This window comes from Gambusia affinis, linkage group LG03 (assembly GCF_019740435.1).
Source record: "Gambusia affinis linkage group LG03, SWU_Gaff_1.0, whole genome shotgun sequence".
Lineage (NCBI taxonomy): Eukaryota > Metazoa > Chordata > Actinopteri > Cyprinodontiformes > Poeciliidae > Gambusia > Gambusia affinis.
In genome coordinates this window covers 16,373,160-16,388,748 of record NC_057870.1, presented here as the reverse complement: position 1 = coordinate 16,388,748, position 15,589 = coordinate 16,373,160, and the positions used below count along the sequence as shown (strand labels likewise).

The 15,589-nt window shown below is 39.4% G+C and overlaps 1 protein-coding gene across 2 annotated transcripts in view; it reads right to left on the bottom strand.

The window, feature by feature from the left end:
* LOC122826373 (coronin-1C-A) overlaps positions 1-9,860 on the bottom strand; it is a 34,190-nt gene extending 24,330 nt beyond the window's left edge. The window contains exon 1 of one of the 2 annotated variants that reach the window (XM_044108161.1): positions 8,530-9,860. In XM_044108161.1, coding sequence (XP_043964096.1) covers positions 8,530-9,850 — 1,321 coding nt within the window. In that variant the 5' untranslated portion in view covers positions 9,851-9,860. Of the gene's footprint in view, positions 1-5,426; positions 5,550-8,529 lie in introns of those variants that run through there. The other variant, XM_044108169.1, reaches the window with a different exon arrangement.
* Positions 9,861-15,589: the final 5,729 nt, after the last annotated feature.

Sequence of the window (15,589 nt, the reverse complement as noted above, 5' to 3'; positions counted from 1 at the left end):
ATCCAGCTGACAACAGCAGCAGAAATCTGGAAGTTCTGTTAGTGTTTTACATTCATCTTTTTTGAGTCCTTGCTAAAAAATGCTTCCAACCTGTTTTACCCACACTTGACTTCCTCTGTCACAACACACACTTCCATGATGCCATGATGCTCCACATTCTGTCTGTTCTTTGCCTTTTTGTTACCAAGACCACAGATAACTGGCAGCTAAATCCTCTTCCTGTAAGTGAGGTCACAGGTCGCTTTGGAAACCAGATTCCAGTCAGATTCCACTGAATCGCAGATAAGGAACTTTTTTTTTTTTTTCCCAGCTCTGCTCAACGCCACATGACTGTGATAGAGTATCATACTGACAAGTCAGACAACAATCAGTCAGAAATATTTCCAATACTTTATCCAATCTGTACTCTACCCGGGAAAGCCTTGTTGCTGGGCTATAAACAGGTTATATAGTGGACAGGTTGCCAGTTCTTCAGAAACCTGATCTAATATTTACAAATACAACATTTTCAGCTCTTAACTCCTTCTTTCCTGAACAGGAATAACAGATTCCTTCAGTTCAGACATAAAAAAAAAAAAAATGGACTACTAGATAAGGTCTGAAAGTTTAGTGTGAAACTGACTACGGTTTAAGCTCAACCCCCTCCTATTTCACTTCAACTTTCTTCAGAGACTTAAAACTAAATCTTACACTTCTTATCCTTGTAAAAGCCCCGGTTTACAAGGACCACTTTATAGTAATACAAAACCAATCAAAACAGGAAAAGGTCGTGTTTTTTTGCCGGTAACAGTGTGTGAACATGTATCAAGTTACAACTGCATGAAAAGCCACGTAAGTAGAACATCTGCCTGCTTACAGCTTAGATCAGGGGTGGGCAATTAATTTCTTCAGGGGGCCGCATGAAAAATCTGAAATATGTTGGAGGGCCGATCCAGCAATGACTCAAATTTAATCTTGACTCATTATTCATTTTCTCATACCTCTTGTTGTAATAAAATATTTAAATCATATTCTTTTGTTAAGAAGAATATTCAGTAAATATTAATAAAAATTAATTTGTGGTTTGGCTGAAGTGAGAATTAATACTATCAAATTAATAGTTTAAAAAAATATCACATGTGAATTTATTTTTAACTTTTTAATCTCTCCACAATTGAAATGGTGTGTGTTATATTAATCAACTGATCAACTGCATATATGAGCAATAAATGGTTTTAAGTGTTGGAAAAAGCCTGACGAACCTGCAGTGCTGCAACTTGAAGGACTAACACAAAAGTACCTCCAATCAGATGCAAATGAATGGGAAAACAAGTACCACAAAGTACTTTAAATGCAGCAGAAACTTAAAGAGGTACACACAAAACTAATATCACTTTAGGTAACATTAAAATAACTCATTACAAAATGTAATTACAAAATGAAACTGTAATGACTTGAAAACTTGTAAGAACCAAAACTGAAATACTACAAGGAATAGACAGCTTCAAGTATCTTTGTCCTGGATTCTCTTTAATAAACCAACTTTTTTTTCCTGTGAGATTTGGACACCCATCTGTTGTCACGCCCACCAGTTTGTCCCAGTTCAGACCCAAGCTTTCCAGACACGCATTTACCCCTACTAAGAGCTCACTCCCTGTTGTTGTCCCTTTCATTGACCGCATGCCTGCCAGCTCCTCCGTGATGCTAAATTCTGCATTGATCCCGAAGATGAGCAGCTGGGCAGTGTCCCTGTGTCACAGCTCTCATCCAAAGCCAGGGAAAAATACCGGTACTCAAAATCATTCACGCTGTCTTTCAGTTGCAGCACCAGGTTCGTCGCGATGTCCTCAATCCTTCTCGTTACGTTTGCGGCGGGAGAGGGAGATGTTCTCAAAAGCGTCTTTATTCTCAGGACATATTAGCACTGCTTAATATACTCTCCGTCAGAGAAAGGTTTGCTCTTCCTAGCAATCTTGTGGGATAAGACAAAACTTGCCTTGACTGCAGCTCCTCTAGATGCCAGGCGTTTTGTAAAAAGTGTTTGTTGAGCTTGCAACTTGGCTACGAGTACAGACGACTCAGTGACGTGCTCTTTCTCTGAAAAGTTCTTGTATCTCTTTCTCGTGTTTGGTCACATAGTGACGGTGGATATTATATTCCTTTAACACAGCCACCTGCGCACCACAAACTAAACACACGGCCTTGCCTTTGACTTCAATAAAGAAATATTTCGCTGTCCATGCCTTGTTAAAAATGCAGAATTCGGAATCAACTTTTCTTTTTTTACCGTGAGATGACATTTTGTGGGGATCGTGTATTCGGCTGCTAGCATCACCTGTTGCTGTGCGTTAGCATTTACGTACGTGCATTCATAAACGGTGCGTCAAGCCCTTTCAAAATAAAAGACAGCTGTGTCGCATGCACACGAAAATACGGTGTTTTGTTTTGACTGGGGGGACGCGGGCCGGACAGGCATGCCCAACGGGCCATATCTGGCCCGCGGGCCTTAAAATGCCCAGGTCTGGCTTAGATCCTAAAAAAAAAAAAAAAAAAAGAAGTCCTGAGTACAAAGCAGTCGCCTCCTCTTCCTGATCAGCCACTTCCCCCGTCCCCCAATGAATTATGCATAAAACACTCCGTTTCAACACGTCACTGGTTTTGGTGGGAGACAATGCAAGAAATGATTTTGCACCTGCCTGAACTGCGAGGCTTGAAAGAGGACAAGACTCAGAGATGATTCAGCCATTCACAACGCAGCATAACCTCTGTGCTTCACTAACGAGACATTGTGTCAAACATGTAAATACCTACGGTTCATTTAGTGACAAAAATATTGTCTGCATTTATGTCAGGAAAGACCCATTGCAATTATAAATCTTATTTACATGGATGTCCTGGACAATACGACAGCATTAAAACACACGCTGTAAGAACCGTCAGTGAAGGGTCATTAAAAAATAAATAAATAAAAGAAACTAAAACCAGTCCAATAACAGTGGAATAAAAAAAGCTAATAGATTAAGAAATTAACTTAAATGCAGCCATGTTCTCCTGATTAGTTTTCATACAGGCTGCATAATATTTAGAAAAATATTGCTGAAAAATGCAATGATGATACTGATTGCTACATTCACACAATTACTGATATCGCCACCATTTTGTCAACTTTAGGATCTTTGTCACTGAAATCCATTTCAGAGGCGACAGTAATGGACCGTCCAAGTGGTTATTATAAGCAATCAGAGTTTTAAAATAATTGCAGCCCAAATAATACAACATTCCAAATATTTCATCCAAGCAGTTGGTTTATTGGACACACTGATGTATCTTGTAGCTGCATCTTTTAGTAATGCAAATATTTTGATACAAAGTTTCATCTTCTGCAAGCTGTGTAAAAATTTAGCAGATTAAGATCCGCCTAATTTACAAGGTTTTAACAGGAAACAGCAGCTGAGTCAGTTTTTCACGAGCCTTTCCTTTTAATTTGTGCTTAAAGAAAAACAGAAATAAGTTTCTCCTATTGATTAAAAACAAAACACAGCATGCAACATTAACATTGCATTTTGAATAATACTTCCTCCATTTAATGTTCTTCTTGAACGCAGTCAAGATAAAATCAGACAAGACTGGACACCACCTGAGGTATGTCATACATGTTTGAAGAATGTAATCTATGATGACGAGACAAGTCAGTTCTTTCCAAAGAACATGTTCTAGCAGACAGAGGTTTTGTTTTTTAATAAAGTGCCTTGTTATGCAATTATTATAATTTTTTTTTACACACTCAGTTAGTACGTATGACAAACAGACACATCCGTATTATGTCAATTCTTAAATGCATTCAAAAGTGAGGACTACAGCCCTCACACCATGCTGCAGTCCACAGGACCAAACCCTCCATTATATCTTCTGCTTGGTTTGCCTCCACTTCCTGACCCACTTCCTCAGTCCACAAAGCCATAGGAAGACAGGTTGTTCACTTCTAAAGGCTTCGTGCCGACCACAACCAGCAGAGATGGCCTTGTCTGAGACAGCTAATAAATCCAAACACAGCTGTACTACTGCTGACCCCTGGGTGCCCTCTCGGTCAGCCTTCACCTCTGTTGAAACTCACAGCAACGTTCAAGAAGGGTTAGATTAATACCCAGTAGTAGTAACCCATTTCAGCTAAAAAGGCAAATGTACATCTTTCTGGCAGTCTAACCAATTGTTACAGACGAAACTATCCTACACTTGTGGACAAGAAACATGCTAAAAATTAAGACTATGAAACAATCTACGACTGCTAGGCCAATCATTCATTCATTCATTTATTCATTCATTCCTTCCTTCCTTCAACACTTTACAGGTTAATTAATTTCCCACCATAAATTTTTGGAGAATCAGAATACTTTATTGATTCCAGGGGGGTAATTATGTTGTGTCAGCCACTTATTCTAATTGTACATCTGAAATAAAACATAGAATATAACAGAACTAAACTAGTCAAGAATGAGTATAAAAACATGAACAATTTAATGACAGAGATTAAGTGCCTTAGCATAAACCATCATTTCAGCTTGATTTGATCACATTAGGATACTTAAAATCAAATATTTATCACTTCTGATTGGGCTTGTTTCAGAAAACTACAGCTAACTGAACTCCCCCAAGAATAATCAGGAATTCACCAAGACGCAAACTCAAGATATTTCCCTTGTCTGTCCTCAGTGAGCGAGATTAAGACAGACGGACCACAAAGGATTTCACACCAACAAATTCTCCACGTGTGACAACTAAAAGAAGCAGAGCCGGTGGAGGAAGCAGTGTTTGTATCCAGCTGGGAAAGCAGCCGTGAAGTCGGTCACCCTTTCTCCCTCTTTTCTCTTCTATAAACCACGGTGTTAAAGGGTCGAGTCCGAAGTACGCATCTCGACGGGTACATTTTACTGAGGATATCTGATTTCATTCTAACGGTCTACAAAAAATACGAGAGTTAACCACTGCATATTTCTGTGTGGAGAAGCTATTGTTCAGTTAGGAGGAAAGCCAGGGGCCAGGGCGCGGTTGTACTGACTGCACCTCGGTCTGTGTGTGGATACATCGTTCCGGAGATAAGTTTTGCTGCCGCACTACGGTTAGCCTACCCCACCCCGCTCAATAACGAACAACAGCACATTTCACCTTCAGGAGTTGTCAAAGGGAGCACAAACATTGCACCTAGACATGTAATTAATTTGCCTTTTCATTGGGAACTCCTCAATAGCTTGATAGCTGTTTTAAAGGCCGCCGCTAGCTAAGAAACAATTCCCATTAAACCGACTATCCTGATTCATTTTAGCTAGCGCATGCACTTTCCTGTCTGGACTGCTGTGGTTAGATGGAGGAAAAAAAGCGCACTAGCACCAATGTAAGATAAAAATACGCATACAAAAACACTAAAACAAAACAAACAATATATTACCCACCTTCCTAGGGGGGGAAATAAAGGTATTCCTGAATGGTAAATGATAGAACACGGCCAAACGCGAATCCCACTTTATTCCTCCCTCTACCGGAGCCGCTGCTGACACAACAAGCAGTTCTGTGCTCTTTAGCCTCTCTGTCATAAGCCCCGCCCCGTTACTCCTTATAAGGAGTCAAGTTGTTCCCCAATTTGCTTTGACAGACAGCTTCATCAGCCAATCAGAGACATTATATGTTGAAGGGATCGGAGTTCACACTCTCTCTCTTTTTTCTGTCGTGATGGAAATTGCGCCTCTTTTCCGGGAGCCGGAACATTTTGCTCAGTTTTACAAGAGCCGACCTTTTCGGCTCCCAAACGTCACTTAATTTCGCCTCTAGATCCTTCGATGTTTAATTACTATGAATGTATAAAAAGCGTACATCCATGATAGACACTGAAAGATATAAACTGATAAAATGTACAAAACTCAATTTAGGTAGTTTGTCACATAGAACAGCCTGTCATGGTTAGTTTTTCGTTGTTCTGCTATTTAGTTGTGAATTGTTCACAATAAAATCTTCATCAAAAGCAAACCTCCTGTGCTTGGGAGGTTTGCTTCCATCACAAATGGTCAAAGTTGGAGCTACTGTAGTTTTTTCTTCTTTATTTACATGTTTTTTAAACAAATTATACCTTAAAAAAAGGTTTACTCGAATTCTGTCCAGTGAGAGAAACATGTCTGAGCGGTATATGAGAATCTGTAGCAATAAAACTGGCAAATCAAGGGGATGCAGGCAGAAGACGACATTTACCGTTTTTTTAATAAGTGACCAATATGCAGAGCGACCAATAGGGCTGAAAAAAAAACAAAACAACCTGTCTGTCCAGTGAAATTAGTTGTTCTTTAACTGACAAATGCATTTTATTGACAAACAGTATTCCCATGCATTTATGTGCCATGGGTTCCACATTGTGGTTTCTTTGTAATTTTGAATTATTACCTTTTCTGTATGTTTAACTATAAAATCTTTAAGTATAATAATCATATATAATGTCATACAGATTACTTTATTGCTTTTTGCAAAAAGCAATGGAATTCCAACAGAGATAAATAAGTAAATTCATTAATATTTTGGTCATGGCTTGTTTCTAGTAAGAAAAAAGCAAAGCAACAGCACATATGTTAGTATTTATTCAACAAATCACCTGGTATAATAAAAAGAGTTTAAATCTCTTGAAGAAACTCTTCTGTTGAGGGTAAAATTGCCCCACAAGATGGCGTTATTCTGCTAATTCAGAGTGAAGCGGACTCTATAGCAGGCCCAACATCTGTTTTCTTTAACTTCCTTCATTTTAGCTGGGAAGGTGATGTATGTGATTGTGGTCAGCCTGGGAACCAAGCCATTTACATTCCATAAAAGAGAAAGGAGACCTTTTGTCCAGCTATTAAGATAATGGATTTGTTATCCTGGACATTGATACTAAGTACTTTTCTTGGTATCAATGTGATCAGTGATAGACACTGAAAGATATAAACTGATAAAATGTACAAAACTCAATTTATCAGAATTTGATATCATTATGTTTAGAAAAGTACTATGAAAAATATTTGACCCCTTTGAGGTTTTTTTTGTTTTTTTTTGTTTTCTTTTTTTGTTTGTTTTGCTTTTGTTTCAATTAATACAATTGAAATATAGGACAAAAAATAGTCTGGGCAAATACCAAAGTCAGTTTTTAAATAATGATTACATCTATTAAATAATATTAAAAAAAAAAAAAAAAAAAAAAAAATCAAATCAGACCAGCTTGATGAAAAATAAACCAGAGTTTGATTTCAGAAGACACATCTAGGACTGATTATACTGAATGTAGAAATACCTTAAATCAGGGTAAAGCTACAATGTGTCAAAACATGACTCCTCATGGTCTGATATGAAGATATTCCAAAGTAGACGAAATATATATATATATACATTCCAGACTTATGTATATATACATAAGTCTGGAAATGACCATAGAGCCATTTTTAAAGCTTGGGACTTCAGTGAACCACTAAAAGAAACACCATCCACACATGTAGAAAACATAAAAAGGGGTGTACCTTCTCAGGAGTGACCAGCATGCCAGAATTACTCCAAGACTGCATTAATTATTCATCCAGGAGGCTACAAAACATTCAGAACAACACTGTAGACTTCACATGCCTCAGTTAAAGTTAGTGTTCCTGATTCAACAAAGTCAGAGTTACAAGGCCAACAACGCTGCTGACTGTTTGTCTCACAATTGCCAAGAAACATATTTTTGATTCTGAAGTTTTATGGAACGTGTGCGACCTGTTACATCTGATGTAGAGCTTGCATAATAATACAGAAAATGAGCATAACGTTGACAGTAAAAATAGATTTTTGTAGTCTGGAGTTGCTTTGCTGCTTCTGGATCTGGATAATAAGCAGTCATTCATGTAACAATTAATTCTGCTTCAGAGAATCCTGAAGAAGAATACCAGACTATCAATTGGGGCCATAAGTTCAAGCCCACTTGGGTTATGCCACAAGAACATGGTCCAAAACACACTCGCAAGTTCATTTCAGACAGGCTACAAAGTAAACAAATAAAGATTTTGTAGTGGCCTAGTCAAAGTTTGGTCCAAAATATAATTACAACACTGTGGAATTATCTTAAACAGGTCGTCGTTGCCTAAAAACCTTTGAAGATGACCTGAAATAAAACCACTTTGGAAAGAAGAGTGGAGCCATTTCTTGAAAAGTTTTTTTTTATTTGCCTAAATTTATTTTTTGGCAATAAAAGGGGTGATTTTTTAATTTTTACTAAAAGTTCCTTCATTGGAAATAACTGTTGGCAGTTCTTTCTGCCATGAATTGAGCAACCAAAGATTTAGGGAGCAACTACTTTTATAAACAGGGAAAAAACAGTGTAAATATAATTAATTCTCTTAATAGATAAAATTATACTTTGAAAACTGTAATCTGTATGTAGCCTGGCTAACTTTGTGTGATATTAAAATGTGATGAACTTAAGCATCTAAATGTAGAAACAGACCTGTTAAGGGGAAAGTACTTTTTCCCTTCACTGCATGGTGGTTGCCATAATGTGGATTCTCTTACCTCTCCTCACTGATGGCTTCCTCTCGACTGCCTTGTCTGGGGGTTTTTGAGGCGAATCAAAAGCTGCTTTCATCTGCGCCACCTTCACGGATTGGGCCAGCTCCTCAGCAGATTTAACTTCTGCTGGTTTGGGTCGGTCATGGTGCTGCAACTTTTCATGCAGCTGAATAGTCTCTTTTATGAGGTCAGAAACAGGCCTGGGTCTTGGTGGGCTCTGGGACTTGTCTCTCAGTGAGACACCATCTCTCTCAGTTCGCTCTGCTGGAACACTTCTTGATTTGCGATCCGGTTGGGTGCTGGCTGGGATCTGGCTGATTTCTTGTGTGATAACCAACCCATCAACCAAAGGTGCACCAGCATCAGCAGGTGGTGCAGCCACATCTTCAGGACCCTCTTTTGCCACCTGCCTGTCTCCTAACAGAGTGTGTGCTCTGTCAGAGCCAGATGTTTTGGTTTTGGTTTCACTCTTAACTGCTGAAGGTTCTCCTCTGGCATCGGTCTTCTCCTCATTAAGTTTCTTAGAGGAGTTATTTTCCCCACCGTTCTCTGTTGACTCAGCCGAGGAAGGTTTGGCTTCATCAACGATCACACCAGTCTGCTCACATGATGTGGTCTCGTGTAAAACAGCTGATAGAAAGCTGTTTGAAGACAAGCTCTCAGAGGGGCCTGTGTTTGACCTTATCTCAGCATCTGCCTTCACTGAATCATCTCTTGAATTGATGTTCTTAGCTCCTGCAAAATGTGATTCAGTTAGTGAGCTATCACACGTGGCATCACCGCTGGCCGCAGGCTGAAAACAAACTGAATCTGAGGTTGTATTTTGAGCCGCCACAGTCTGTTTCACATCCATCTTCTCATCGTGGGAATCTTTTAATGCAGGATTTGGTTCAGGTTGTTTGCTTAGAGTCATTTGTGTGTCACCTTCAGGCTGATTGTTCCACTTGGTTAATGCTGCTGCTGCCGGTGATGTGGCATTAAGGATCTTCTCCTCATCAACAGGATCTTCTGCTGTGTCGGTATAAACCTCTTTTATTTTATCCAGAGATGGAGTCGCCTCTGTTTTGTTTCTCTTCAGGAGCTTCTCTAGAATAGAGCTTGGCTCAGTATCCAAGGCTGCAGTTGGTGCTGACTCTGATGTTATTGCATCATTAGTTTCAGCTGTGTCAGGGAGTGAAGGCTGCATCTCTGTCTCCTGGTCACACACATTAGTCACCTTTGGCCTAGCTAAGGAGCAGTCACCCAAAACATATTTTAGTGTTACTTCTTTTTCACTGATGTCTGTTTTCTCCTTTGGGGTTACCCTTTGAATGGTATCACTCATGTACAATAAAGACTCTTTCTGGAGAGTGTTTTCCAAAGGATGTGGGGGCTGTGCTGGAGGCGGTTCCTTCCTCTCAGTTAAATCGCCGACTGTTCCTGTGCAGAGCTTAATTTCCTCATTTCCAGCTTCAGCTCTAATAATTTCATTCAGGTCCACAACAAGCAGTGACTCACTTCCTGTATGAGCTCCATAGGTGCAGTTTTTCAGCGTCATAGAGTCTTGCTCAGAGTGTCCAAAAGAGCTTGCATCCTCTGATTTGTCATCTTTTTGTGTGGAAGTTTCCTCCGCCTGTTGCTCCATCCTGATCTTTGCAGATGCTCGAAGGTGATCTGCAGACTTCCTCTTGCTTTTGTTAATCTTAGATAATCTGTGTGTTGTTTTAAGCCTGTCTGTTCCTGAGGTACTGTCTGGGTTCTTCTCAGTCTCATGTGGAGACAGAGGAGCAGTCCAGCCTCCTCCTCCTTGTTCACCTCCGCCCTCCTCTTCTGCAGCCCCTCCCTGTCTCACCTCCCTTGCAGTGTACTGACTCTCACACTCGTGCCTCTCAATGGAAGTTATTGTCGGTTCATAGCTGGGCCTCTCATTCGGATGATAACAGTGTGGCTCATCTGACTTTTTCCCATCTTCGTCGTCGCATGAACTTTCTTCCTCTGTGATCTCACCTGAACGAGTATTCAAACCAAATTCCTGAGATATCTTAGTTTCTTCCAGGTTCTCATCAATATCCTGTTCTCCTCCCTCAATTTTCTCCTGGTTCTGTCCCATATTGATCTGCAAAGAAGGACAATGAAGTTACCCTTAGACCACAGAGGCAGTGAATTATACTCTCACATGCTAAATGTCTGGAAGCACTTTGAACCTATAAGCCCTGAAATACTACTTGCCTACTCTGTTTTACTCAAGCTGTTCTTATTTGAAAAATGTGTCCCCAAAATGTTAGGTTTAACATTTTCCTTAAGCCTGTTGGGTTTGAACTGTTAGTACACAATTCTGATGGTTTCTAATCCAGAATTGAGTCTAAAATTAAATCCAATTTGTGGGGTTAGATAAGTTTGTCTGTTTTCGGACCCAGATGGCAGATGTAAGTTTCGTTTTCCTTGGGACTTTGACTTTGTGCTAATTCTGTGATTTGGTTTGTCGTTTTGGTCAAGAAATTTAACTCTTAGTTTTTGATTATCTCTGCAGATCTTACTTCTGCTTTATTCTGGTAATTTGTCGTTCCTTGTGCATTGTGCTCCATTACCTATGTTTTCTTTTTTGTTTTTTACCTCTGTTCCCTATTTTGTCACTTTTGATCATAACTCTGCCTACATCCTGCTTGTTTTTGGGTGCTAAAGAACAACACAAGACACTGCTACTTTGCAACAAAAAAATATCTTGTTTTAAAATGTACTAAAATACCACAACTCATGTAACAGAATGATTGGTGAAAAGATCAATCTCCTCCACCTCCTATGTGCTGCTATTTCCATCTGAAGAAATGCACCGCTCCCAGTCAAAAACAACCAATCTGAGCCAGGAGGAGCGTCTCTGTGCTGTCAATCACTCTCATGAACACACTGCTAAACGTGCTGATGGCAGAGAAACAACTCGCCATTCCAGAAAAGACTAGGAGGGTGTGATAACTAACCTTAGCATTCACAACAGTCTGTGCTGAAGGGGAGAATCTGTATAACAGAGAGGCAGAGGGAGGGTTTGAGAAGTGTGTGCATGATCAAGATAGACAGCACTAAGACCCTCCTCCTAACTCTGATTGGTTGTTTCTAGTTAGCACTGTTAGCACTGGGATAAGGCAGTGGAGGACAATTTTTTTCACAGGTTATCTGTCTCATACCATGCTGTCATGACGTAGCAACAGTTTCAAGAAATGGGTAAAAAATATATTTTTTATAAAAGTTACATTCTGCAGGCTTAAGTATTAAGAGGATAGTGTAGTTCATGCCTTAAACAAGTCATTAACACAAGAGAAGTTTTCAAGGAGATGGTTTGTCAACTCTTCATTATTACTGTTTCATCTGACTCCAGTTCCTTACAATTTTTCAGTGACAGCATTCAAACCGATAAATATCCTCCTTGAATTTGTAGCAGTCTTTCAGAAATACTTTTATTAAATCTTAAATAGTGTTTCGCACATACAGTGGTAATTTTTGATTTGGGTGATATGGCTCAAACAGCAAACTTGATTTTCTAAACCAGTTTTCTGTTGTGTATTTGTATGTCTGGTCAATAGAGAGTAGGTGTCCCCTGTGTTGTGTACATAAAATATTGCTGTACTCTGCATTGTACAGCAATGTAGTCTGACTCCCAGTTTCTTATTCTTAAAATTTGTAATTGTAAATTTCCATTTCAGTGTATAAATAAATAAACTGCATTTTATATGATTGGATTTAAAATGGGGTTGGTCCAGGGTGCCATTCATGCAAGGACTACCACTATTCTCATGTCTTACTGTCATAAATCTTGACTGATTTGCCAACATGTCATTTAGGAAACAGTCACCGTTTAATATCAATGCATATTCACTAAGCTCATTGCATTAGCACTAAGCATTCCACTCAGACGTCTGGGTATTTTTTATTTCTGCTCATGAATAAAAAATACCCAGCTCCCTCCTTCCAGTAGGGAGCTGGAAGGAGGACACAAACTTTTCCATGACATTTTCTAACTGCTAAATGAGTTTGCAATCACACAACTGCAGCAGTAAGCAGGGAAAATGGCAGAGCACAATAAACAATGATCATTCTGGAGCATGAGTGTGCTTCCTGCCTGTGTCCTCATGCCCTGCTTGTGTGAAAACATATGACTGACTGCTGTCTTCTCATCTGACAGCCCCATTTAACAACCAGATGCATGGTACAACACCAAAAAGACAGAATAAAGCAGAATAGTAGTAAAACACAGAAGACATCTTGGTACTGTTTTCCTTCATTTTGGGTTAAAGTTGCTGTCAGTAAGCAGAAGAATGAACTCTTATTGGTTGTTTTCCAGCTACTCTAAGACTTGTTGGGATCTCCTTCCCTTAAGCAAATTCTTCCTCTCCAACAAGTGGTTCATTATTTTGTCTCAAGCTCCTTGAAGAGATCATTTGATCACCATGTGCTCTGCTGCTGCTGCAACAAACTCAGACTACAGGAATCCAACGCCAGGGAATCAACAGCCTCTTACAGACCAAAGTTTTAGCATCTGTAAGCAACATCGCTTTATTTGCTCGATCAGGTGTGATAAGAGAACATCCACAAAAATATGGTTCAGGTTACGAGAAAGACAACACAGCGCTCTTGCTATATGGTGAACGTGACATCGATCACCTCTTATATGCTGCAGCTGACACTTACCGGTTAGGAATCCTGGGCAAAGTCGATCGCTCTCCCTCAGGACTGACACAGTGTTCTTTGTTGGTTGTCTAGTGATGATCAGTCCTCCCTCGAATGGCACAAGCAATGGGAGCCTTATATTACATACATGTGATGTCACTGCACATTTGACTAACACAATCAGGAAATCTTGGACTTGTAGTATAACTTGCAGCTAACTGAAGAAACCCAGGAGAAAGTTGTTTAACTTAAAATCCCATCTTCATGAAGGATTTTCCCAAGTTCAGGGAAGTGGACTTGGGATCGTATGCCTGTATGTTGTCTTTCACTTTGGATTCAAAATACTTGTAAACGTGTGTAATAATAGACAACTATCTATGAAAAAGGAAATAAAGCAAAACATTTAAGTGATCACTGTCTCAGGTAGAGAAAAAAAACATCCCCAAACTACTACACTGCCTCCACTGTGTTTTATAATAAGGATGGTGATTAACTTACACACAGGTAGACACTAATTATGTGTTTATTTATTGGCTTTAATATAGAAAGTATCAGAGTAAAGGGGTTAGAAATGCATGCCATATATCTAAATTTTTCTTGGTAAAAAATGTTGAAGACCTGTAGAAGGAAGACCTATCATCTTCCTTCTACGTCACGTTGTGTTGGTCTTTCTCATAAAATCCTGATAAGAGTACCTTGACTGTAAGGTTGTAGTTTGACAAAAAGTTCAAAAGGTATGAATACTTTTGAAAAGCAATGCTTGTTTTCAATTCAAGGGGTAAATTGAAATGGAAAAAGTAAGCTCCATGGTTCACAGATAAACACAAGACAGTGCTGTACAACCCAGAGCAAATAATGATTGTGGTGTGTGAAATGTTGTGATTTTGAATATCAACCTCATCGCTGTTGGAAATTAGTTTCATTTTAAAATTTTTGCTTCAAACGAGTCGTGCATTTTATTTTGAAATTCCAGTTAGTCTTTTGTTGAAAATGTCTTCCACCTTCAGTGTTTTTAGAGGAGTGCTGGAAACGTATTCCAACACAATTTAGGTGTTTCCATAATTGACGGCATCTTGAGCACTCAGATGTGGTACTTTGTAAAATGTTATCACCTTTTGGGTCTTCGTAATCATTAGCAGGCAGCCTGGGCGGAACGTCATCTGAAAAACAGCTCAGAGGTTTTCTATTGTTTCTTGCTGTCTCTATAGTAATGACCAAAACAGGATGCAGTGTCGGATAATAAAACAAAAGTGCAAGCACAACGGCCAAGAATTCACCGGCAGAAGGAGAAGAGGGGCTGGACCACACCCATCGACTCCAAGCTGAAGGCTACTGTTTTTTCCTAGACAGAGTGATTAGTGTTTTCACCAGCCAATGTTTCTGCGCTTGTAAAGTTGAAGAGGTCACCTCATTTGGAGCAAAACTGACTCAAGCAACGAGGTTATTTTAAGATTATTGATTAAGAGCAGGCTAAATATACTCCTGCATATAGTAACTTATATGGTTACAGCGTGTTTTCCAATGAACATGCAGCATTTCCAGTCATCCATTTAAAATACAGTCTTGGGAAGGATTTATGCTGGTGTTCACAGCCCTCCATAACAAACAGCACTAAACATCTCTGCCTCTTCAGTTCCCTATTGCATCCAGAACTGCAGCCATTTAGACCCAGGACACATTTAACTTCAGTAATTCACTGATGTCATGCAAAGAGTAATGGAAAGCCAAATGTTATGTAACCTGGCTGTTAGAAATCATCCCCCCTGCCAAAACACACAGATGAGGGCACCATGATGTAATTCAGGGTCCACACGCTACAGTATGGAGCCCATACTTTTTTTCCCCCACTTTTTAACACCATGACCATAAATATCACAGTACTTTGTTGGGATGTTACTTATTAGACCAACACGACCACAGTGCGCAATGGTGTGATAAGAGTAAAATGAGAGATGGGTTTCTTTTTAAAAAATAAAAATCTGAAAAGTGCGGTGTGCATTTGTGTTTAGCCCTCTGTACTCTGACACCGAAAAACAAAACAAACAACTGGTTTCACAAAACAAATAATTATTAAACGGAGCCTATCTGCGTGTGATTTGTGAGGGCCTTGAAGATTTATTAGGCAGAGCTTCATAAAGCTTCATAAAGGCAGAGCAACGCAGCAGGCAGCTCAGGGAGAAAGCTGTGGAAAAGTTTAAAACAGGCCTAGGTCATAAAGCAATATGACGGAAAACCGACATTGCAATTCATCCTAAAAACAGCATCTTGATTGTGACCGACTCGTGGCGACAGGGCTTCTGTAAGAATGATGGCTGCTACATGCCATTGATCCAATTAAAAAAGAAGAATATGCAAAAGGAAATAAATAAGAAGTGTTCAATGAAAACCACATTCAACATAAAATCAACCAGTCAAAATTGTTGAA